The 21,142-nt window shown below is 47.3% G+C and overlaps 1 protein-coding gene across 2 annotated transcripts; it reads left to right on the top strand.

The window, feature by feature from the left end:
• The first annotated feature begins 54 nt into the window (after window positions 1-54).
• PLA2G4F (phospholipase A2 group IVF) lies at window positions 55-18,078 on the top strand. 2 transcript variants are annotated; one of them, XR_013761669.1, is made up of 21 exons: window positions 55-1,847; window positions 2,697-2,769; window positions 3,335-3,471; window positions 3,552-3,680; window positions 4,085-4,125; window positions 4,402-4,444; window positions 4,892-4,958; window positions 6,620-6,789; window positions 6,898-7,011; window positions 7,224-7,261; window positions 7,637-7,772; window positions 9,162-9,298; window positions 9,565-9,787; window positions 10,643-10,757; window positions 10,963-11,100; window positions 11,181-11,288; window positions 12,386-12,580; window positions 12,888-13,054; window positions 13,904-14,090; window positions 14,396-15,287; window positions 17,692-18,078. XR_013761669.1 is itself a non-coding variant. In XM_079126132.1 (20 exons), exons 1-20 carry the CDS (start codon window positions 1,740-1,742, stop codon window positions 14,599-14,601), a joined length of 2,532 nt encoding a protein of 843 aa, XP_078982258.1. In that variant the 5' UTR covers window positions 55-1,739; the 3' UTR covers window positions 14,602-16,712. The 2 variants fall into 2 exon arrangements, 1 of the variants encoding a protein (XP_078982258.1); XM_079126132.1 differs by lacking the exon at window positions 17,692-18,078 and having other exon boundaries at window positions 14,396-16,712.
• The last annotated feature ends 3,064 nt before the right edge of the window (window positions 18,079-21,142 follow it).

Genomic DNA, 21,142 nt, shown 5'->3' with positions numbered 1-21,142 from the left:
TTAACCAAAAATAGAGGAAAATAAGCCAATTAGTGACTAAGAAAAAAATTAGAATGAATGCTTCTCTGTACTGTCTGTATAGCAAGTGTGACTGGGGGCTAATGGGTTGACAGCACATACAGAACATTTTCCTCATCAGTGTCCTACAGGCTCACAGTCACTCTAGATAATCCACATTGTCTTCCCCTTCACTTCACATCCGCAGGGTCTCATGCCTTTTCCTGCAACTCAGGATGACTAGAAGGGTGGTGCAAGGAAGGATTTGGAATGGGTAGGAGTGAGGACCTAGGGATGTTTGAGAAATGGAGAATTATTAGTCCACTTTGGCCAGCTCCAAAAAGATAACTGAACTTGGTCATTTCTGAGAACCGTCCCCCTAGGGCTTAGGTTCATAGCCCAAATCAAGCAGAAACAGGCCCTTGAGTATTGACCTCCCATGGCAGACCCATCCCCATTGTTTCTGGGAGTTTCTTGCCCAGTTGGTTCATTTTGGACTTGAATCACCTTTTTTGTGTGGGGGTTTTGTTTTGTTTTAGGATTAAACCCAGGGCCTCACACATGCTAGGCAAGTGCCTACCACTGAGCCACATCCCCAGCCTTTTTAAATTTGTGAGACAGGGTCTCACTAAGTAACCCAGGCTGGTCTTAAACTTACCATCCTCCACACGTATGCTATTATGTCCAACTTAAATTGCCGTGTTGGATGTTCTTTGGGCCTCCAACTCTAGAGCTTGGGGAAGAGTGGAGATGACTGGATCTTGATTGAAGAAAAGAAATGCATCTTCCAATAGTTCACTGCCCCCGAAGTCCTTTCTTTTCCTGGAAACTGCCTATCTCAACCACCTAGAAGATTGTGTTCACAGAGAAGGAGACATCACATATATCTGCAGTCAGAGTCTACAATGGCTGGGAGGATTCTAGATCCTTTTTCTTTAGCACCTGAAGGACAGGGAGACCTGCTTTTTACCCACCCTTATTTATGCCACTTGACCTTATACCTGCCTCTGAGCCATATGGGTATTCCCACTGTCCCAGGAAGGGGACCCTAGTAAAAGCCATAAGGAGTCATGAGACCTGTGGATTTCTACAGAATATGCAGGACCCTCCTACCTGTGTAATATGCAGCAGGCTCTTCAGTACTTGGGGAATAAATGAGAGAGGCCAAGAGAGATGTGAAACATCTTTGAGTCCAGGTGAAAATGCTGAGGAAGAGATTCCCATGTTTCTGCTTCAGAGCCCTGAGGCAGGTAGAACTCAGAAAATGGGTTGTTTTTAAGCTTTTCCAGCAGCTGGAGGAGGCTAGTTCCTGATACTCCACTTCCCTGCTGTTAATGGGAGGGCTGTGTTGGCTCTCTAGAGGGCTGATCAGAAATAGGAATACCTGGGCTCACCCCAACCCACTAAATGGGCCATCAAAAGTGAGTATTGGGTATCTATTTTTCACAACTAGCCTAATGATAACCAGAGGAAGTGAGTTGGGGAACCAGAGTGCTAACCAGAGACTCCAAGACTTTCTTAGACTGAACTGCCTCCTGCCTGAGGTAATCAGGCTCCAGTCACTTCCTGGAGCATGACAAACCCCACCTCCACCCTCAGCTGGCCACCCAGCCCTGAGTCCTCAGCACAGCAGAGGCTCCACCCTCCCCACCCCAGGGATACCTGTGAGATTTGAACACAGTGAGTGTAGCCAGGACAGTGGGAGAACAGGGGCTCCCTGCTGGGTACTGGGATACCCAGCCATGCTTTGGGCCCTCTGGCCAAGGTGGCTGGCAGGCAAGGGGCTACCCCTCCTGGGAGCAGTGCTGCTGCGGAAGAAAAAGAAGGAACCTCAGTGGAGGCACTTGCAGGTATGTACTGATCTTACCTGGAAGTTATGGGAGCTGCTATCCTTTGTGAGGTCAAAGGCCAGCCCCTACACTTGATTTTGACTTGAGATGGGACTTACCACCAAACAACCTGGTAGACCTTAAATTAAAGATATTGGCTAAAGGTTTGGCTCTCAAAAATAATCCCCTCCAAATAGGAAATGGAGGGCACTTGTCTTTGATTGACTTTTCCAAGAATGCTCTTGTCTGGCTATAGAACCCACTGTGGTAGAAGGAATAAGGAATTTGGGGGGAATTATGAGAGGACAGTTTCACTCCCTGGAAACTGCAATCTGATGTTATCTCTCCTGCATCCAAGCTGCAATCTCCTTTAATGACTTGTCGAACCAGTACAAGCCAGTGACTCTTGACTTCCCTTCACCTGGCTGCTGCCTACTAGGCTGTCTTCCAGCCTCTTTCAGGGAGTTAATGGGTGTGGTGAATCACAGATTTCTTTTCTAATATTTAATCTCCTTAAACACATTACTCCATCCTCAGTCTACAGCAGAAGCACCATAGTCCAAGGGAGCTATAGGCTTGTGGTTATGACAACCATACTTTGTTCTGCTAGCTCATGACCGAGCTGAGATTTGAAACCAGGACTGATGGATTTTTAGGTTTAGGTTCATTACCAATGCTGAATTCTCAATTCCTAGGCCCTGTAAAGTCCTCCCAGGTAAAGACCTTCTAGTATAGTAACATCAGTGACTCTGGACCAAGCTGCTGCTTCTTGATGGGACACAGGGAGACCTGAGCTGAGGATCACTAGAGGGAAATCAGACCCCACCCCCAGGTTTCTGGAGCTGAATCCATGGAGTTCTGTTGTTTCAGCAGGAAACTCACCCATACTATGACCTCCAGGTGAAGGTGCTGAGAGCCAGAAATATCCAGGACACAGACCTGTGTGAGTGACACCCATCTCCACCTTTTCTTCCTTTTCCTAGGGCTTCCCCAAGTTCATCTTAAGTTGTGTATGTATGTGTGTATGTGAGTGTGTGTGCACATATTTGGAGTGGGGAGGATTGTTGCTGACTATTAAGCAAGGCTGCCTAGGTGAGGGGCAGACAGGAAGGGGCCACTGGCGGGAAGAGTTCTGCAGACTCTAGACTCCTCCCTGAATCTAGATGTCAGCCTGAAAGAGTATCTGTTGCCACAAGTTGATGCCTACTTTCCATGCTCGTGTTTACATGGTGATGGGGGTGGGAGGGTTATTGCTTGAACCAGACAATTTCTGGGAATTACTCAGTAGTCTCCATGTGATTTTTTCAATGTGTCACTGTAGGATTTATGTTCAGTTGAGTAGGACATGTAACTAGTCAAGTTGGAGTCAAGAACAGTAAAACTCCCTGCTCCCAACTTCCACCCCACCACACAACATGGGCAGCCTCCTCTCCACCCTGCTTCTTTTCCTCTAGGCCAGGAAACCTTTATAGCAATAGAAATTTGAGGCTGAGGACCTCTCTCTGCAGTGTCCAAAGCTGACTGCTATGTGCAACTGTGGCTGCCCACGGCATCCCCTATCCCTGCACAGACAAGGATGGTGGCTAATTGCAGTGACCCAGAGTGGAATGAGACCTTTCACTACCAGATCCATGGTGCTGTGAAGGTGAGAACCAACAATGGACCAGTCTGCAGAAGGAAAGGAGCTTCTCCAAGCTTCTTACCTCCTGCCTGCTTCCTTATCAGAATGTCCTGGAGCTCACTCTCTATGACAAGGATATTCTGGGAAGTGACCAGCTCTCCCTGCTCCTGTTTGACCTGAGGAGTCTCAAGCCTGGCCAACCCCACAGACATTCCTTTCCACTCAGTCAGCAGGTGAGTCCCATCTGGGCTAGCAGCCAGCCAAGCTGGAAGAGATGATACCAGCCCAGAGCCACCAGTGGGAGAGGGGGCTCCTGTCAACAAAGACAACCAAGTCTCCAAGACAGACCTTCCTCCATCCTGCAACATCAACCCTATAAAGCATATACTGCTTCCCTGTGTGAAAACAAAATGTGGGCTCCTAGAGGACAGTGTGCTTAGTCTGTCTGGGTCTCTGCTGAATCCTCAATAACTAGAACAGCATCTAGCACACACTTCTGAAAGCTTTCCTGTGTCCATGAGAAGCCATGACAGTCCTCTTCTAGTCCTTGGAACCCAGCAGGGTTGAGGGTCAGAGATGTCCCTGAGACTTTCATAGCCTTTTTAAAAGCAGGTGCCCCCATGTTCCCTCCATGTAGGATTCACGAGAGCTGCAGGTGGAATTTCTTCTGGAGAAGAGGTGAGTCCAGGCAGAGTCAATGCCTCACATTTACTCTCAGACTCGCAGAGACATGAGTTGTAGCAGTTCCTAGTTGCTGGTTACCATATCCTATGATGATCTTATAGGCCTGGCCTTAGAAGGGACAGCTTGCTTTGGATACCCACTTATTTGTTGGCAGACAGGTCCCCCACCCCCCAACCCTAATACTCCTCAGGCTCTTCCAGGTGTTTTGGTAACACTGTTGTAATAGCCATAGCAATGGAGCCAAATGGCTCATGAGCTCCTCCTTTGCAGCCAAGTGCCTGCATCTGAAGTCATCACCAATGGAGTCCTGGTGGTGAGTAGGGAAGATGGGCTTGGGGTTATCTGGGACCAGGGGGCAGAAAGGAATCCATGACTGAGTCCATGATGCTTACTTTTCTCCTTAGAGGGGAGATGAAGAATAGGAAGCTGTCCTGAGCCTGGGTGGACAGATCAGGACCTAGGCTTCCTACCTTGTGCACAGCCATTATTCCTTTGAGACCTTGACTGTTGAGACTGTCAAAGGAGCCACTGTCAGAGTCCTGCACTCTTCTTGCCCTCCAGGGCTGACTTACTCTGTGTCCTGGGAGGGGAACATGGTACAACATTGAGGCCTGCTAAAGAAGACCCTGCCCATAAGTTATTGGTCCTTGGATAGCTATTTTTTGGAACTTGCCCCAGATACTCCTCCCTCACTTCAACCTGGTCCAGACCTCTGGAGAGCCCTATGGGCTCTGGCTCCCAAGACTTCTGCCTTCCTCAGGCTCATCCCTGTCTGAGAATCCAGGGCACTCTCAAGGGAGATGGGACAGCCCCACATCCAGAGTATGGTAAGTCTGGTCAGGGCCTTGGGTCTTGCCTTCTCTGCTTTGGGGAGGAGGGAAGGCATTGGGGAAATGCTGATATCAAGAAGATGGGTCTAGGACAGGAAGTTCCTAAATTTTTCACTGCTTAAAACTGACCAAGGATGGAATAGATTGCCCCGGAGGAGGCAAAATTATGGAAGTGTTCAAGCATAGAGGTTCTATCCATCCAACTATTGCTCTAAAACAAATACCCACAAAACCTCAGTGGCATACAACAAGAAGCACTTATTTAGCTCACACATCTGGCAATCAGCTGTGACTTTGCTGATTAAGATTGGGCTTGGCAGGGGTAGTTTCATGTGCCTGGGCTCTGGTTCTGGCTCTGTTCCATGTGTCTGTTCTCTACCTCTGTGACCAGTAGACAAGCCTGGGCATGTTCTTAATGGGCTCGGGCCACCATTGAAGTCTGCCATAGACTCAGGAGGAGGAATCCAGATGTGGGAGTACAGTTGAGATAGTGTGACAGCTAAGATCTGTTCCCATATGGAGAGTCAGAGCCTTTGGGATGAATGCTGTTCAGGTGGCATGGAGCATTTACTAATGGAATGCTGTGTTAAGCACTTTACATCTGTTACATCTCGTAATCCTAGCAGCAACCCCATGAAACAGGAATAATCACTAACTTCTTTTAGTTAATGAGACTGAAATCTATTGTTTCTTCCTATGACTAACATATCCATATCTCCATAAACTTTCATGTGAATGAAATAGCACATTCCCAGTTTTCCCTAATTCTCTCCCTCTCTGAGGGCACATCAAGTCTCTAGTTTTATCTAGTGCAAGGAAGTACTATAAGGGGTAGGACCCCAACCAATGGGTCTACCATCCTTGGGAATGTTGGGTCTCTGTTGTTTTCGTGTTGTGTTTGGGATTTGGGACTCTCCTTTGATCTGTGGTGCCCACTGCCTTTATATCTTAAAGTTATTTCCCTCTGGTCTGCATACCACCCCTGGTAGGAAGCAGGGAAGGAAGCAGCCCCACTGCTCCTTTACCACCGGTCTGTCTCTGCTTCTTCCCAGCCTGGGTCTCAACTTCTATCCTGTACTGCCCCTCCCCTGCTTCCCCAAAACATATTCTCTCTGCATTCATGAATCACATTCTTCCTTTGTAACCTCCTCTGCCTACTTCCTATATTCTCCACTTTTAGAAACTAAGGCCAGAACAACTTGTAACCTAATTCCATTTTCTCTCTGTTCATAAACCTTCCCCAAGGCAATGAGCACAGAGCTTGAATGGGGAGAAAGTGATGGGGAACACTACCAGTTGAAAATTGATAATTAATATAATAAATAACTAATTTTATATAATTACATATCAAATAATTACTGTAATAATTTCAATCGCCAGGTCTATAGGCTATGGCCAGGGGTCCTCTGCCTCCCCACTTCCCACCTTTACCCTTTCCCTAGGCATTTGTGTATTCTCCACACTCCCCAGGGGCCCCAATTATAAATGGCTGATTATAGAACCCAAGAGCCTTCCATGATGCTTTTCTGTGATCAGGTGCCTGAGAGAAGGGTGAGCAGAGTTGGGATTCCTGGGGAAGAGAAGAGAGGAATTTTTGCTGTCCAGGGTGCTACTGTCATGAGGTACACTTACTCCTCACCTGGTCTCTCTGCCCTCAGGCTTTAGGCAGATCCAGCTGGCAGTGCCTGGGGCCTATGAGAAGCCACAGCTCTTGCCCCTGCAGCCATCCATGGAACCAGGCCCTCCACCCATTTTTACCTTCCATGTGAATCCAGTGCTGAGCTGCAGGCTGAATGTGGAGCTGGAGGAGAAACTCACAGTTCTACAGGTGAGGGAGCACAGTGAAGGGTGGGATGATGGGCTTGTCCAGGCTGAAGGAGGCTCCAGAGCCACATTTTCCTTCACTCTGGATTGATCCTTGGAGTCTTCTTCACAGTGTGGGCCAGTTGCTGAGCTTGAGGTGCAAACCAGCCAACTGGGAAAGCAGAGCATCCTGATCTCCACTCTGCCCCTAGGCCAGGAGGAACAGCACCTTATGGTCCTCGGGGAGGTAAGGTTCTATCTGGGTGCCAGGGACCCCTGACTGCTATGTGACCACCAAGAAAGGTCTGGGAACAAGGGAAAGATCAGGCCAGCCCTGAGCTTAGCCTTACTGTTCACATCTGGCCAGAGCTACCTGAGCAATGGGGACCAAAAATGGGACAGCTTTCCTGGGAGAGTCCTGCTCTGCATGCTTAGGGATGGTGCTGATGTCTTTTTCAGGGCCAGGAGGTAGCTCTGAATGTGAAGGCAGAAATGAGGTGAGGTGGGACTTCCAGCAGAAGACCTTTTGGGGCTGGGCTGGAAGTGTGGGGAATTACTCAAATTTTGTTGTGCTATCTGGCTCACTTGGCTCAGTTCATGGGAACCACATTCCCTCCCCAATTTTGGATCTGGTGGGACTTTGCTAGAAATTTTTTTCAGGGGGGCGTGCTAGGAATTGAACCCAGGGCCTCATGCTTGCTAAGTACACACTCTACCACTAAGCTACATCCCCAGAACCCCACACACACCTGTCAAGATCTTCCTGAAGGGTTCCACAGAGTATGGGGCTGCTCCTGAGAAATTGGGCTGGGCTTGAGGTTCCTCTCCACTGAACAGCCACCCACTACCCTTCCCCACTCCCTCTGAGGCAGCTCTGGGGACTTGGACCTGCGACTTGGCTTTGACCTCTGTGATGGGGAGCAGGAGTTTCTGGACAAGAGGAAGCAGGTTGTGTCCAAGGCCCTGCAGCAGGTGCTGGGACTGAGCCAGGCTCTACATTGTGACCAGGTATGGAATGGAGGCAGAGTAGAATCTCAGGGTTCCTGGACCAAACATTGCCTCTTTCTTTAAGGGAACTTGTATGGTAAGAGGTTACAGAAAGCCTAGAGGAAGCATGGGATTTAGGCTTGTTTTCCTGAGCTGATGAGAATAATCAAGAAAGTCAGGAGACCCTTTGTGGAACAAGGGCTAAATAGTCCTGGCCAAGGGTAGGTGTCTTAGTTACCTTGGGTCACTGTAACAAAATACCACAGAGTAGGTGGCTTAAACAACAGAAATCTATTTTCTCACAGTTCTGGAAGCTGGAGTCCAAAATTCAAGGTGTCATCAACCAGGCCTGACCCTGTTTAACTTCCAAAAGCAGATAAGATCCAGGATGTTCAGGGGTCAGGGTTGGGTTCTGATGAGTCCTCCCTTCCTGGCTTGTAGATGTCCTTCTTGCTATGATCTCACATGCCTCTCCTCTGTACATGCATGTGTGTACTTGTATGTGTGTATATGAGAGAAGGGGAGAGATAGAGGAGAGAGAGAGGAAGTTCTCTGGTGTTTTTTTGTTTGTTTGTTTTTGTTTTGTTTTTTTCCTGAGACAGAGTCTCACTAAGTTACTCAGGCTGAACTCAAGTTTGGAATCCTCCTACTCCTACCTCAACCTTCCGAACTGGGATTACAGGCATGCACTACTATGCCCAGCTTTTGTCCTTTTCTTATAAGAACATCAGTCCTATCAGATTGAGGTCCTACCCTATGACCCCCACTATGAGTCTGATCCTATCACACACCAGTGATCCTGCTAAGTATTTGGGTACCACTCCCACAGGTTCAGGCTGCTTGCTGGTCTTTGTTTCTTTAGCTTAGTGGTTCCCAACTGAGGGCAGTCTTGTCCCCATTCTCCAGAGAACATTTTTCACTATCTAGAGGTATGTTTTATTGTCACAACTGGGGTAGGGGAAGTAGAGGGATGCTACTGGAATCTACTGAGTAAAGTCCAGGAGTGCTGCTAACCACCCCAACTTATGGGACAGCACCTCACAACAAAGAATTATCCAGCACAAAATATCTGCATTGCCAAGATTGAGAAACCCTGATTTAACTTTTTGGTGAGTCAAATATAGCTTTCAGATAATCTGCCTTCCTGGAATACTGGTTAAGCATCATCTCTGGAGCCATAATGCTTGGGTTTGATAGCTCATTACTTACTAATGGTATGATCTTGGACACATTGTTTGACCTTCCTGCACCCCAGTTTACTCATTTGCAAAATAGAGGTCTCATTGGGTTGCTGTGGAGATTCAAGGAGGTAAAACCTGTAAGGCTTCTATACTATCTGACATAGATAAGCAATAATATTTAAAGCACAGTGGCAGTCATGGTTGTTGCTGTCCTTATTATTGTGCCCAGGTGCCTGTGGTAGCTGTGTTGGGTTCTGGGGGTGGAACCCGAGCCATGACTTCCCTATATGGCAGCCTGGCAGGGCTGCAGGAGCTCGGCCTCCTGGATGCTGTGACCTACCTGAGTGGGGTATCTGGGTCCACCTGGTAAGTGAGGCAGGGCAGGGTACAGGGTAAAAGTGAGCTCTGAAGGGCAGGGATGTGGCCTAATCTGATAGGGTTGTGAGAAGGAACTGGGAGCCTATCTTCAAGAGGGTGAGGAAGGGAAAAAAGAGGTTGAATCTCAAGGGCCCCTCTGAATGAGGGCATCAGGCGCACATGATGGGGAGGAGGGTCACTCACAGACTCCTGGATCCCCCTTCCCCTTGCTGTGCTCCCTTGTCCCTAACTCATAGGTTCCCCTATATCCCCAGGTGCATCTCCACACTCTACAAGGACGCAGACTGGTCCCAGGTGGCCTTGCAGGACTGCATTGAGCATGTCAAGGCACGGGTCTGTAGCAGTAAAATGGGGGCAATGTCCACAGAGCAGCTACAGTACTACACTCAGGAACTGGGGGTCCGGGAGAGCATCGGCTATTGTGTGTCCCTTGTTGACCTCTGGGGCCTCCTCATTGAGTATTTTCTGAACCAGGAGGTAAGAGAACAGCAAGAAGTAAATACACTCTCTCCCCTTCTTACCTCCTGCTCTTCTTTCTACCTTATCCTCTAGCCTAAGATATGAGACTTGCAAAACTGTCTCTGAGGGGTGAGCTCCTCTTAGGGGAAAGGGTGAGACACCAAGGTGGGCTGACACTATTTCATCTTTCAGCCTTCTAATCCTTGGGGAGGGAGAGCCATTCTGCTAGTCTCAACTCTGTCTGTATATTGGAATCTCCTACATGGTTTTTCAAAATATCCATGCCTGGGCCCCACTTTCAGAGACTGATTTTAGTTGGTCTGGAGTAAGGCCCTAGCACAGGTATGTTTCAAAAGTGGCTCTTCCTCTCACTGAGTCACAATGCCAGGTCCACTCATCCATCAGTGCAACCCTGACTCCTACCACCTGGTGGCTACTCCTAGAATTGCAGGCCCAGCCTGTCCAGGGCAATGAGGTTCAGAGCTGCTGGACTCACTGTGTATGGATCTCAGTTGAGTTGTATGTCACCAATGATTTCTCATTTCTAAGCCAAGAAGCAACATTTCCTAATAATTTTATTTTTAATTAAATTAGACTACCTTCTCAATGTCAAACTCTCTTGTGTTCTAATATGCTTCTTTGAATGGGAAGAAGAGGAAAAGCTATTTCCATAGACCCTGGAATTGTACAAAACCCACAGTGACCTGACTTCTGCTGCAGCCTATACTTCTTCCTTAGACAGCTCTCTCTACAACCCTGGCCTTAGCAACTCAGACTCTCTGTGGGCATGCCACACCCAATGGAGTGCTAATCTCAGGCCATGGGGGAAGAGACTCTCAAATGACCAAGTTGTCTCCCTTCTCTGATGCCCAGGAAAACCCTGCCAAGCTGTCTGACCAACAGGAGGCCATCAACCAGGGTCAGAATCCTTACCCCATCTATGCCAGTGTCAATGTCCACACCAACATCCGTGGGGAAGACTTTGCAGGTACCTGGGTGTGGAGACCAAGGAGACAGAGGAGGTGGTTGTAGAAGGATGAACCAGGGCTATCAAGTGGAAGGTGGCCACAAGCTGGGACCTTGGAGCACAGTGGGGTTGCTGCTTTCTGTTCTTGGCAAGGCAAGATTCCTGCTTAGGCTTGAGAGTGCTGATGGAAAGCCCCTGGTGACTTGCCCTTCCTTTGGGCCCCCAGAGTGGTGTGAGTTCACCCCCCATGAGGTCGGCTTCCCCAAGTATGGGGCTTATATTCCCATTGAGCTCTTTGGCTCAGAATTCTTCATGGGTCGACTGCTGCACCTCAGGCCCGAGCCACGCATCTGCTACCTACAGGGTGAGTCTAGAGTGAAGGGCTTTGGGACAGGCAGGTGCCTGGACCAGGCCCTGACGAGGGAGGCCTACCTGTCTTCTTAGGTATGTGGGGCAGTGCCTTTGCAGCCAGCCTGGATGAGATCTTCCTGAAGACTGCAGGGTTGGGTCTGGGATTCCTGGACTGGCACGGAGACAGTGTAAACATCACAGGTGAGGGCAGAGACCCAAACCCCCACTACCACTTGACAGAGGGATGAAAAATGAAGGAAGGGATAAAATAGAAGTTGGCTGTCCTATGGAATTCAGGGAAGTCCTGAGGAAATGACCTCTAACTTAGGGTCCTTGGGTGCCTAGGATGTGATAAGACCACACCTTTGAGTTCTCTGCTTTGAACTCTAATTAGATGAACTTGGCCCAGGATCACCAGGTATTTTTTCTTAACTCTTTCATGTCTCCCTCTCAAACTGGTCCTTAAATAGCCTGGGAGAGTCCTGCTATGCAGTTATCTTTCCCAGCTTTCTTTCCTGGATAACTTTTGCTCAACTCTTAAGATTCAGCTCAGGTATCACTTTCTCAGAAGTCTTCTCTTTTCCACTCTATCCCTCTAGGCGGATTGAAGGGTTTTACCACCCTGATCCCCTAGGATTGTGTGCATGTCCCATCATTGTTCATACCTAGGGCAGTGTTATGATTCATTATCTCTTTATATGACCATTCTACCAGAGTAAACCTGAGACATGCCTGGTCAGAGCCAAGCCCTATTCACCTTTGTATCCTTCATACCTAGCAGAAATACAATACTCAGTGTTTAAGGGATAGAATTCTGATCAGAAGTTGTATATACAACTATTTCAGAAGGGTAGGAGGTTAATTATTTAATGAATGCAAAGTCATTGGTAACTTTCAAAACACAAGGCCACAAAAGAAAAAGTCTTTTAAAAAGGATTCTGGTCACTGGGTGTGGTGACACACCTATAATCCCAGCTACTTGGGAGACTAAAGCAGAAGGATTGCAAGTTTGAGGCCAGCCTGGGCAATTTAGTGAGATCCTGTCTCAAAAGAAAAAAAGTAGAGTGAGGATGGGGTGGGAGTCTGGAAATGCTTGCTAGTAGTACATGTGAGGCCCTGGGTTCAATCCCCAGTACCACAAAAGTGTTCTGTGAAGCAGTAGTCAGAGGACCGTGGGGGTTTGGAAGAAGAGGAGGGGTAGGGAGGGTACAGAGTGGGAAGGATGAGAGCTTCTCTGAGCTGTAAGGGTCACTGGACAAAGAAGGTACCGCTTCTCACTATGTTTCACACACACCTAGGTGACTGCCAGAAGTTCCAGCTGCGTGACCCTACATGTCTACGTACCAGGCTCTTTACCCCACAGGGGCCCTTCTCCCAGGCCCTGATGGACATATTCACTTCCCGCTTTACCTCTGCCCAGAACTTCAACTTCACCCGGGGCCTCTGCCTGCACAAGGACTATGTGGCCTGCCGGGAGTTCATGGCCTGGAAAGGTGGGTTCTGCTCTGGGTAGGGAGTGGGTAGCCCACTTCTGCTCATGCCTGTGACTCACTGGGGCCAGCACTAGTTTTTGTCATGGGATGTAGGAGTGTTTAGTTGTGGTCTTCTGTTGCCTGGGGGCCAATGAAGAAGAGCTCTCTGGTCACTGTGCCAAGAGGTGGAAAGCAGGGTTGGAGGGCTGGTGTGGGAGAGTCCCTGGCTGTTAGAGGGAGCGAGAGAACTCTGCAGAGAGGATGAGACTACAAATGCAAAGAGGGTCACTAGCAAGAGCAACTGTGCTTGTCCCTATATACCTTGCAGACACACACCAGGATTCCTTCCCCAACCAGCTCACACCCATGCAGGACTGCCTGTCCCTGGTGGACGGAGGTTTTGCCATCAACTCTCCATTCCCACTGATTCTGCAGCCTCGGCGGGCAGTGGACCTCATTCTGTCCTTTGACTACTCCTTGGAGGCCCCTTTTGAGGTAAAGCAGGGAGACAGCAGGGGACTTGAGGTGAATGGGGAGGAGGGAGAAAAAAGGGCTCTTCTGAGGGGCCGGCGAGATGTTTGGAGCTCATCCTACATGGCCATGCTCTATGGCAGGAGACTTTAGAACACTGTTGGCAGTCTAGGTCCACCTGGAAGCGGAGACTGGCTGGGATTATGGGAGGAATTGCGAAGAAGAGGTCAAAGATGGTCCTCAGGCATCCTCTAGACTCTGCTCTACACCTTGACCATTAATGATAGGTTTCCCATTCCAGTCTGGGCCTGGGCCTGGCCTGTTGCCCTCTGCTACTATGGTAACAACAGAACCCTTTGAGTGACTCCAGCAGTGACTCCCTCAAACTGTGCAGGGCATTGGCTGGTGCCACTTCCAAAGGCGGATTCTGGTCATGCCACTGGACCAGCCCTTCCTTCTTTGTTTTTCTCTTTGTCCTCCGAGGTCCAAAGAGTGCCTGGGATTGGAGAATTGATACAGCCTCAGCCAGCACTGATCCCATGAACATTGTGTCCACCTTGTGAAATTGATATCAGTCCCCAACAGGGAGCAGAGTGGGGCCAGAGAGGAGAGGCCATGTCATAAGGAGGAAGGATGGGGAGAAATGTAATGACGGAGGCCGCATTGATTATTGATCATTATTGATTATTGCTAATCTTCTACAACCCCACTAGTTATTCACATTTTTATTTGACAAGTGAGGAGTATCACTCCAGAAGGTCACTCAGCTAATCAGAAGCAGAACTTGCCTGAAGCCTGGGTCTGAGTGAGTCCAGGTAAGGGTAAGGCAGGGGTGGGGAACAGGCAGGGCCAGAAACTTACCTCCCTACTCAGGTCTTACAGATGACAGAGAAATACTGCTTGGACCGAGGGATTTCCTTTCCCAAGATTGACGTGGGCCCTGAGGACTTGGAAAATCCCCGCGAGTGCTATCTGTTTACCAAGGCTAAGGACCCCAGTTCACCTATCGTGCTACATTTTCCCCTGGTCAACCATACTTTTCGCACACACCTGATTCCAGGTAAGAGGAAGACCCAGACCTGCATCTGACCTACAGAGCTTTGGGGAAGGGACGCTATTCCAATAGTAGACCTTCTGGACTCCTGAAGGGCCTGAGCTGACCATTGCTGCCCTCCTGCTTACTGGATCTCAGCATTCACACTGGGATACCTCCTCCTGATGGGCCTGAGAGCTTAGATGTGGGCCCAGGCAGCACCCATAGGGAACCAGACAGGTGTCTTAGGGCAAGGAAGTTGTTGGGCTATCAGCTCCCAGGCAGTTCCCGAGTGTTCCAGCCTGGCCTCACGTCTACTTCCCTACCCACAGGTGTGGAGCGGCAAACTCCTGAGGAGAAGGCCTTTGGGGACTTTGTCATCAATGGGCCAGACACCCCCTATGGCATGATGAATTTCACCTATGAACCCAAGGAGTTTGATCGCCTGGTGGCCCTGAGTCGATACAACATTTTGAACAATGTGGAGACCGTGAGGCATGCCCTCAAGCTGGCTCTGGACCGGCGGCAGACTGGGTAGAGGACTGGGAGCTGACCAGGCTGGAATCAGAGGACTACAGCAGAGGAAAGATGTGGGACTCTAGCCCAGAGCTTGCCAAGGGAGGAGTCAGGGCTTTAGAGGGGTTCTGTTTTCCACTTCTCTAAGAATTACCCTGAGATCCCCTGAGCCTAGACAGTCTTGCAGACTTGCAGCTTGGACTTAGGGTGGGGACTTTCTCTTGTGTTTCTTAGAGAAGATGGGGCAATCATCATTCCATGGGACCAGGGGATATAGGGCAGAAGAGAGCAGTGCTTGTTTTCCAGAGTGGTGTGGAGAAACCAGGCCTGTCTTGCCACAAGGGCTACCCCCAACACAGAAGGACTCAAAGCCCAGGCTCTCACTCCTACTTCCTAGAGTGAGAGTTGTGAGCACTGATGTGCAGGCTCCCTTCCTTACACTGGGACCTAAAGCAGAGATGCAGCCACCCAAGCTGCCTGCAAAGTGGCCCTGGTCCCCATCCTACCCCAAGCTCCTGGATGCAGCTCTCAAGAATAAAAAGAAGCCCATGGGTCACCAGCCTCCAAGTCACTGACTCCAAGTCCACCTGCTGACCCTCCTTTGCCTCCTGGCCTCCCTTATCCCTCCTCACACCTCACCATCCTTCTCTGTTCAGACTACTGAAGCCATGGCATGATGGCCCAACCTGGCCAGGTTCCAGCCCATGGGTATGTACAATATTCCACTCTTCAAACTTCAGCTGCATTCCCTGGTCATGTGTACCACTGCTGCCTCAGGCAAACACAGTCTCCCCTTTTCTAGGAACTAAGTGGGTGTGTCTAGAGGGGACATCTGTTTACCAGATGGGGTGAATATGTGCCTGCATGTGTTGCAAGATGTGTGCCTATTCCTAGTAAAGGTGGGGAGAGTGAGCACCTGTCTATTGGCGAGGGTTAGGCAGTGGTAGAAGGAGCCCTTGCCTCTTTTATAGATTCATCCCGATGACCTAGACAAGTCTGTTTTTCTCTCCCCCTCTTTCTCATTTCCTCCAACTTTGAAAACCTCTCTGGTGTATGCAAATTTCAGACCTGTGAAGAGATCATCCTGACCAGTCCCTCTCCCTTTGAGCCTTATCGTCTCACCCTGCCCTGCCCAAGTGTTCAGCCACTTGGGCCCCTGCATAGTCACTTGAATATTTCCTCCTTCTGTCCCCTGCGTATGCACACACATACACCCCTACCTGCTCTCTGGGACCTGAGAGCCTGTTTGAATCAGGACATCTATGCTGGGCAGACTTACCTGCCCTAACTTTGGGAAGAAGACCCTAGTTTTGGCTTCCAACTAGGAGGAGAGTGATCAGAGTCAACTGTGATCCCTGCCCAGTCTGGTCTGGGACCCAGAGACCGCCAGCTGATGTAAATGAATGGTAAGGGAAAGCTATATCCCCAGGCCCCTTCCGCCACACTTTATTTTTTTGAGAAAGGGTCTCACTAAGTTGCTGAGGGTTCTCAAGCTTGGATCCTTCTGCCTCAGTCTCCTGAGTTGCTGGGATTACAGCATGCACCATTGCACCTGGCCCAACACATGAATTTTTAGGGATACCCATATCCAAACTGTAGCACTGGTTCAGTTGTCTTTTTCCCACTGTTTTCCCTCTGCTGCTTTGAAGTTTATATAATCTATTTCTAGTTCTGGTGGTTTCTCTTATCAGTTTCGTTGACACATAATTTATATGCAATAGCTTACATCCTTTCTAAGTTAGTAGTTAGTGAATTTTGACAAATTTATATAAGACATGTACCCCACCTGCCACAATCAAGATATGGAACATTTCCATTGCCCAAAAGTATCTTGTGTTACGCTCTAGTCAATTCCCACCCACCCCCACCCCTGGTCTCAGGTGACCAAAATCCTCAGTCATATGTTTTGTGTTTGGTTTGGGTTGGTTTGTTTGGTTTTCAGTACCAGAGATTGAACCCAGGGGCACTAACTACAGAGCTACATCCCCAGCCCTTTTTATTTTTTATTTTGAGATGGGGTCTCACTAAGTTGCTTAGGGCCTCGCTACATTGCTGAGGCTGGATTTGAACTCACAATCCTCCTGCCTCAGCCTCCCATGTTGCTGGGATTTCAGACACGTGCCACTGCACCTGGCCCTCAACCATAACTCTTTTTTTTTTTTTTTTTCCACATAATGGAGTTTATTAAGCAAACAGGCAGAGTGTCTCCCTACAGGGTAAGAGAGAAAATGAGAGGAAAAGAGAAAGAGAGAGAGCGCGTACAAGAGAGAGTGAAAGCCAGAAGGAGAGAGCATGAAAGCAAGGAGGAGAGAGAGAGAGAGCTTGAAAATGGTGGGGGTGCCATTCTTAAGCCGTCAAATTCCGCAGGCTAACAGGGGACCAATAACGGAGAAGGATACTTGCAAGCTGACTGATGAACCAATAGCCAGCTAGGATGTTCACACTGACAAGCTAGGTTGTAAGTTGGGAGGCAGGGAAATGGCTGCAGCATAAAGGGTGGGGAGCAGCTTTATATTATATTCCCCCGTTTTTGTTTTTATAAGAAGATCTTTTGTTCTCCAGTTCTCTCCCCGCTTATCTTGCCTTCCTGCCTATGTGACTGGGCCTGGTTTTGCAGGTGAGATGTAAAAAGTAAGAAGTGGATGGGGCAGGGGGAGAGCCAAAGTAATTCAACCAGGCAAGAGCCCAGGGGGCATTAATTAGCAGCTCCTTGCTTGCAGTCTTTGATAAGGGCAAGGAAATTTGGTAAGCAATGGACTCTGAAAATCCAACTTCCAGATTTCCAGAGGCAGATGGCTTTCATGGATTTCATTTCCTTGATTTGACCGAGCCCCTATTTCTACACTAACTGCCTGTCCCCAATTCTGGCTTCATTCCCCCCTATAGTTTTAGGAACCCCTTACTGCTGTAGGGAAAGGGAGTGACAACCACTCTGGCTTCTTTGAGCTGGAAGGGGGGAACATGGGGCAAGTGGGTCAATTGAAGGGTCCATGGTAGAAGTCTGGTTGCGGGAGAGCAGGTTGTAAAGGCATCTGGGGATAGGTGCTTCTATGAGAGAAGAACAAAAAGACATGAGCACTGAAATGAGATTAATACAAGATAAATGTTGCAGAATCTGGAACATGACAATGAATATCATGAAGATGACAGAAGTCAATAATCCTTCACCAGAAGGTGGAAGGACTGAGAAATTGTTCCCATAACAAGGCCTAACAAAGGTTGGAGAGGACAAGGCCTTTATTTGGGAACTTTAACATTGTCCAGGTTATCAGGAATGTAAACACGACATTTAACTCTTAATGTCATTGATGTCCCCAGAAAATATAGTTAAGCTACTTAATGTCATCTGACTTATCCTTTTAATGCTATAACCTGTGTTTAGTAGAGATCTCTGTATTTCTGTTACTTAGGGCTAGATAATACAAGTATATATTTTAAGTTACATTTAACTATTGTTTCTTTTAAATGCCCAAGAATGGCTATATTTTGGTAATAGAACATTAAATGATAGGAATAAATTCCCAATAACATTTATTCTTCTTATAAGTTTAAAATTACCGTTACAGACAAGTTTAATTTAGAGAATAGTAGCTTGATAAATTTCCTGCTTTAAAGTCTTGTATACCTGGAAAATATGAACACATTTAATATACAAAGAATGACCATTCCACAATTATTACCAAATTTAGTTTTTAAAGAAAAATTTAGACTCTGTAACATAGTACAATACTTTAACAGTTGTTTAACCATAATTGTATAAACCCCAATTTTTAAGACTACTTGTTCTAAAGAATAGAACTTAACAGCCATAATATTAAGAGTAAATTTTACCCACCTATGAAAACACCAATAATGTTTGAGTATGTTACTCCATGGAATTTAAGGAGTTGAGAGTACTAAATGTTATTTAATAATTAGCATTTTAATTTTGGAAATTAATCAGATATCTCTAACAAACACATTTGAGTAATCCCATGCATGTCAACTCTAATTCACTCATCTTATTGTAAAAAAAAACAAGATATCAGACAAGTGTACCAACAGTATTTGCCGTCTCTTTCCTGTTGAAGAAAATCCTAGAAAAATTGATGTTAGACATTTTATAAACATCAACATTTTATTAGTTTGACCACCTAGAGACTTGTGAGTTAATTTTAAAGACATTATACTTTTATTAGTTTACCCAATGTAAATTGAATCTTTTTAAATCACATGAATTAAAAGTATTTGGATCCATTTTTAAAATTTTTTAATTTTATGCGTGCTTTTATTTAGTTGCACACAGACAACATGTAACACAAAAGCAAAGACCTTATAATGTTTATCTCCATTACAATGTAACATGTTAAAAAATAACTCGAGGTGAATAAAAAGAATTGATCAAAAAAAGTCATGAGCTCAAAAAATATAGAATTTAAGGAAAAAAAAAAACCAAGAGTCCTGGAAAAATACTATGGCTATTAATTGTTTTGGTAAAGCATCATATAATTTCTTTTGCTGGAGTTCAGATAAAACTTGTTGCCTTCCCCGCCCCCACCCCCCTTGGGTTTGAGACTGGTCTCCCACTGCACCTTCTGACTTTCTCCATTTACATTTCAATGTAAGCCTTGACTGAGATCTGAAAGGAGCTGAGATAACAGGTTCTAGCAGAAACTTGATGCCTAAGGCATTTTAACCCTTTTTCCTGGTTAGTGATCAGATCAGGTTTGGATGCAGAACATTATGAAACATTATCTCCTGCTACTTTTGAGGAATGGGCTGCTATATCCTTACTACGACATGCCACTGACTGTTGAGCTGGTTACTCCCTCCACACTGGCCACCTCCTGTAGGGGGACTAGAATAAGTGTGCAGGACCTCGTGGCAGGAGGACTGGGTGGGCTGGGCAGGAGAACAGAAGCAGAAACAGAATGGGGCAAAGGAGATGGGGAAGCAGTGGCCAGAGGGGCCTCTGCCACAGTGGACCGGTATGGGGGTGGTTTGTTAGCCAAGTTGGAGAAGGAGGAGGGATTAAGAGGGGGAGAAGAAGCCAAAAGGAGGTGTTGGAATTTGCAGAAAGAGCAAAGAAGTGCAAGAAAGAAAAGACTTGAAGATAAGGACTCCCTTTCCATCTGCCCGCTCGCTCACAGAAGCTATGTGCCATTACGTGGCCATTTTGGATTGATTATCTGAAAGGTACTGTGGCCAAATAGCATTACACAAACAAATAAGTTTTGATGGCTTTAAGCTGGAGGTCAGGCGAAGGTTTATGAAGTTGTCTAATAGACATCCTGGGGGGTGAATCTGCCGGAATGGAGGACCCAGATTCCATGGTGGAGATGGATAAACAGCCAAGTCTGTGCCCCGGTGTCCTGGGTAGTAGGGGTTTCTGCTGGAAGGAAAGACCTGCCATTTGAGGGGCATGGGGACTGGATGCAGGGAGAGACCATCTGGTGGAAGCCACCCAGGTTGCAGGCCCATTTACAGTCCTTGCAGCCTAAGCCTGGTAGTCACCTTTCCACAAACCTCTCCAGGGGTATATCAGAGTCCCAGCCCAATACTCTACGGGCCTGCCCTGCTAGAGCTCAGAACTACTGCACACCCATGCCACCTGTGCCACTAGCTGCTGATCACCTGCTCCCCTGTCTAAGCTCCAGAGCATGGCCTATTTCTTTCCCAGAAACTCCAGATCAGCTGTGGCCTGAACAGTGAGTTAAATGACTTGCTCCATTTGAATCCTTTCCAAAACAGTTCTTCCTTGAGTACGATTTCTCAGCCTAGGTTTCCCATATGAAGTTTCTTTATATCTTATGGTTATTCTTATGATATAGTCTATAATTCTTTATATTGAATTTCCTCTATATATTAAACTCCCTCTTGGATTGGACCCAGACTAGCTTCTATTACTGTGTTTGAGAAGCCTGCTCCAACCTAATTGCTAATCCTTTGTGGGCAACTTATCTCTCCTTCCTGAGGGCTTTTAATATTTTTCTTTGTTTTTTGTGTTCTGCAGTTATACTACAAGTTATACAGCATGAATTGGTTTTGTCCTCCAGACCTGTTGCAATTCCTGAATAATAGCTTGTAATAATGATAGCTACAATCTTTTGAGTATTAGCTTCAGGTTAGGCACTATTATAAATCCTTTGCAATGTTAATTCATTTCATATTCACAATACTATCATCTTCTTCATTCTTTAGGCAATTTAAGTGTTTTGTCCAAGCCACACAGTGGTACACGTTGAAGGCAGGATTTGAACCTAGGCTTTTCCCAGGCTGTGTTTGTCAGCTTTCTATCACTGTGACAAAATATCCGAGATAGCCAGATGTGGTGGTGCACTCCTGTAATCCCAGTGGCTTGGAAGGCTGAGGCAGGAGGATTGTGAGTTCAAAGCCAGCCTCAGCAACTTAGCAAGGGCCTAAGCTACTCAGTGAGACTCTGTCTCTAAATAAAATACATAAAATGCTGGGGATATGGCTCAGCATTCCAGTGCCCCTGAGATCAATCCCTGGTACCCTCCCCCCACAAAAAAAAATTCTGAGATAAACAACATAAAGGATGAAAGTTTTATTTTGGCTTACAG

This window comes from Sciurus vulgaris (assembly GCF_902686455.1).
Source record: "Sciurus vulgaris genome assembly, chromosome: 2".
Classification (NCBI taxonomy): Eukaryota; Metazoa; Chordata; class Mammalia; order Rodentia; family Sciuridae; genus Sciurus; species Sciurus vulgaris.
The sequence above is the reverse complement of the archived record's forward strand: the minus strand, read 5'-3'. Positions and strand labels throughout refer to the sequence as shown.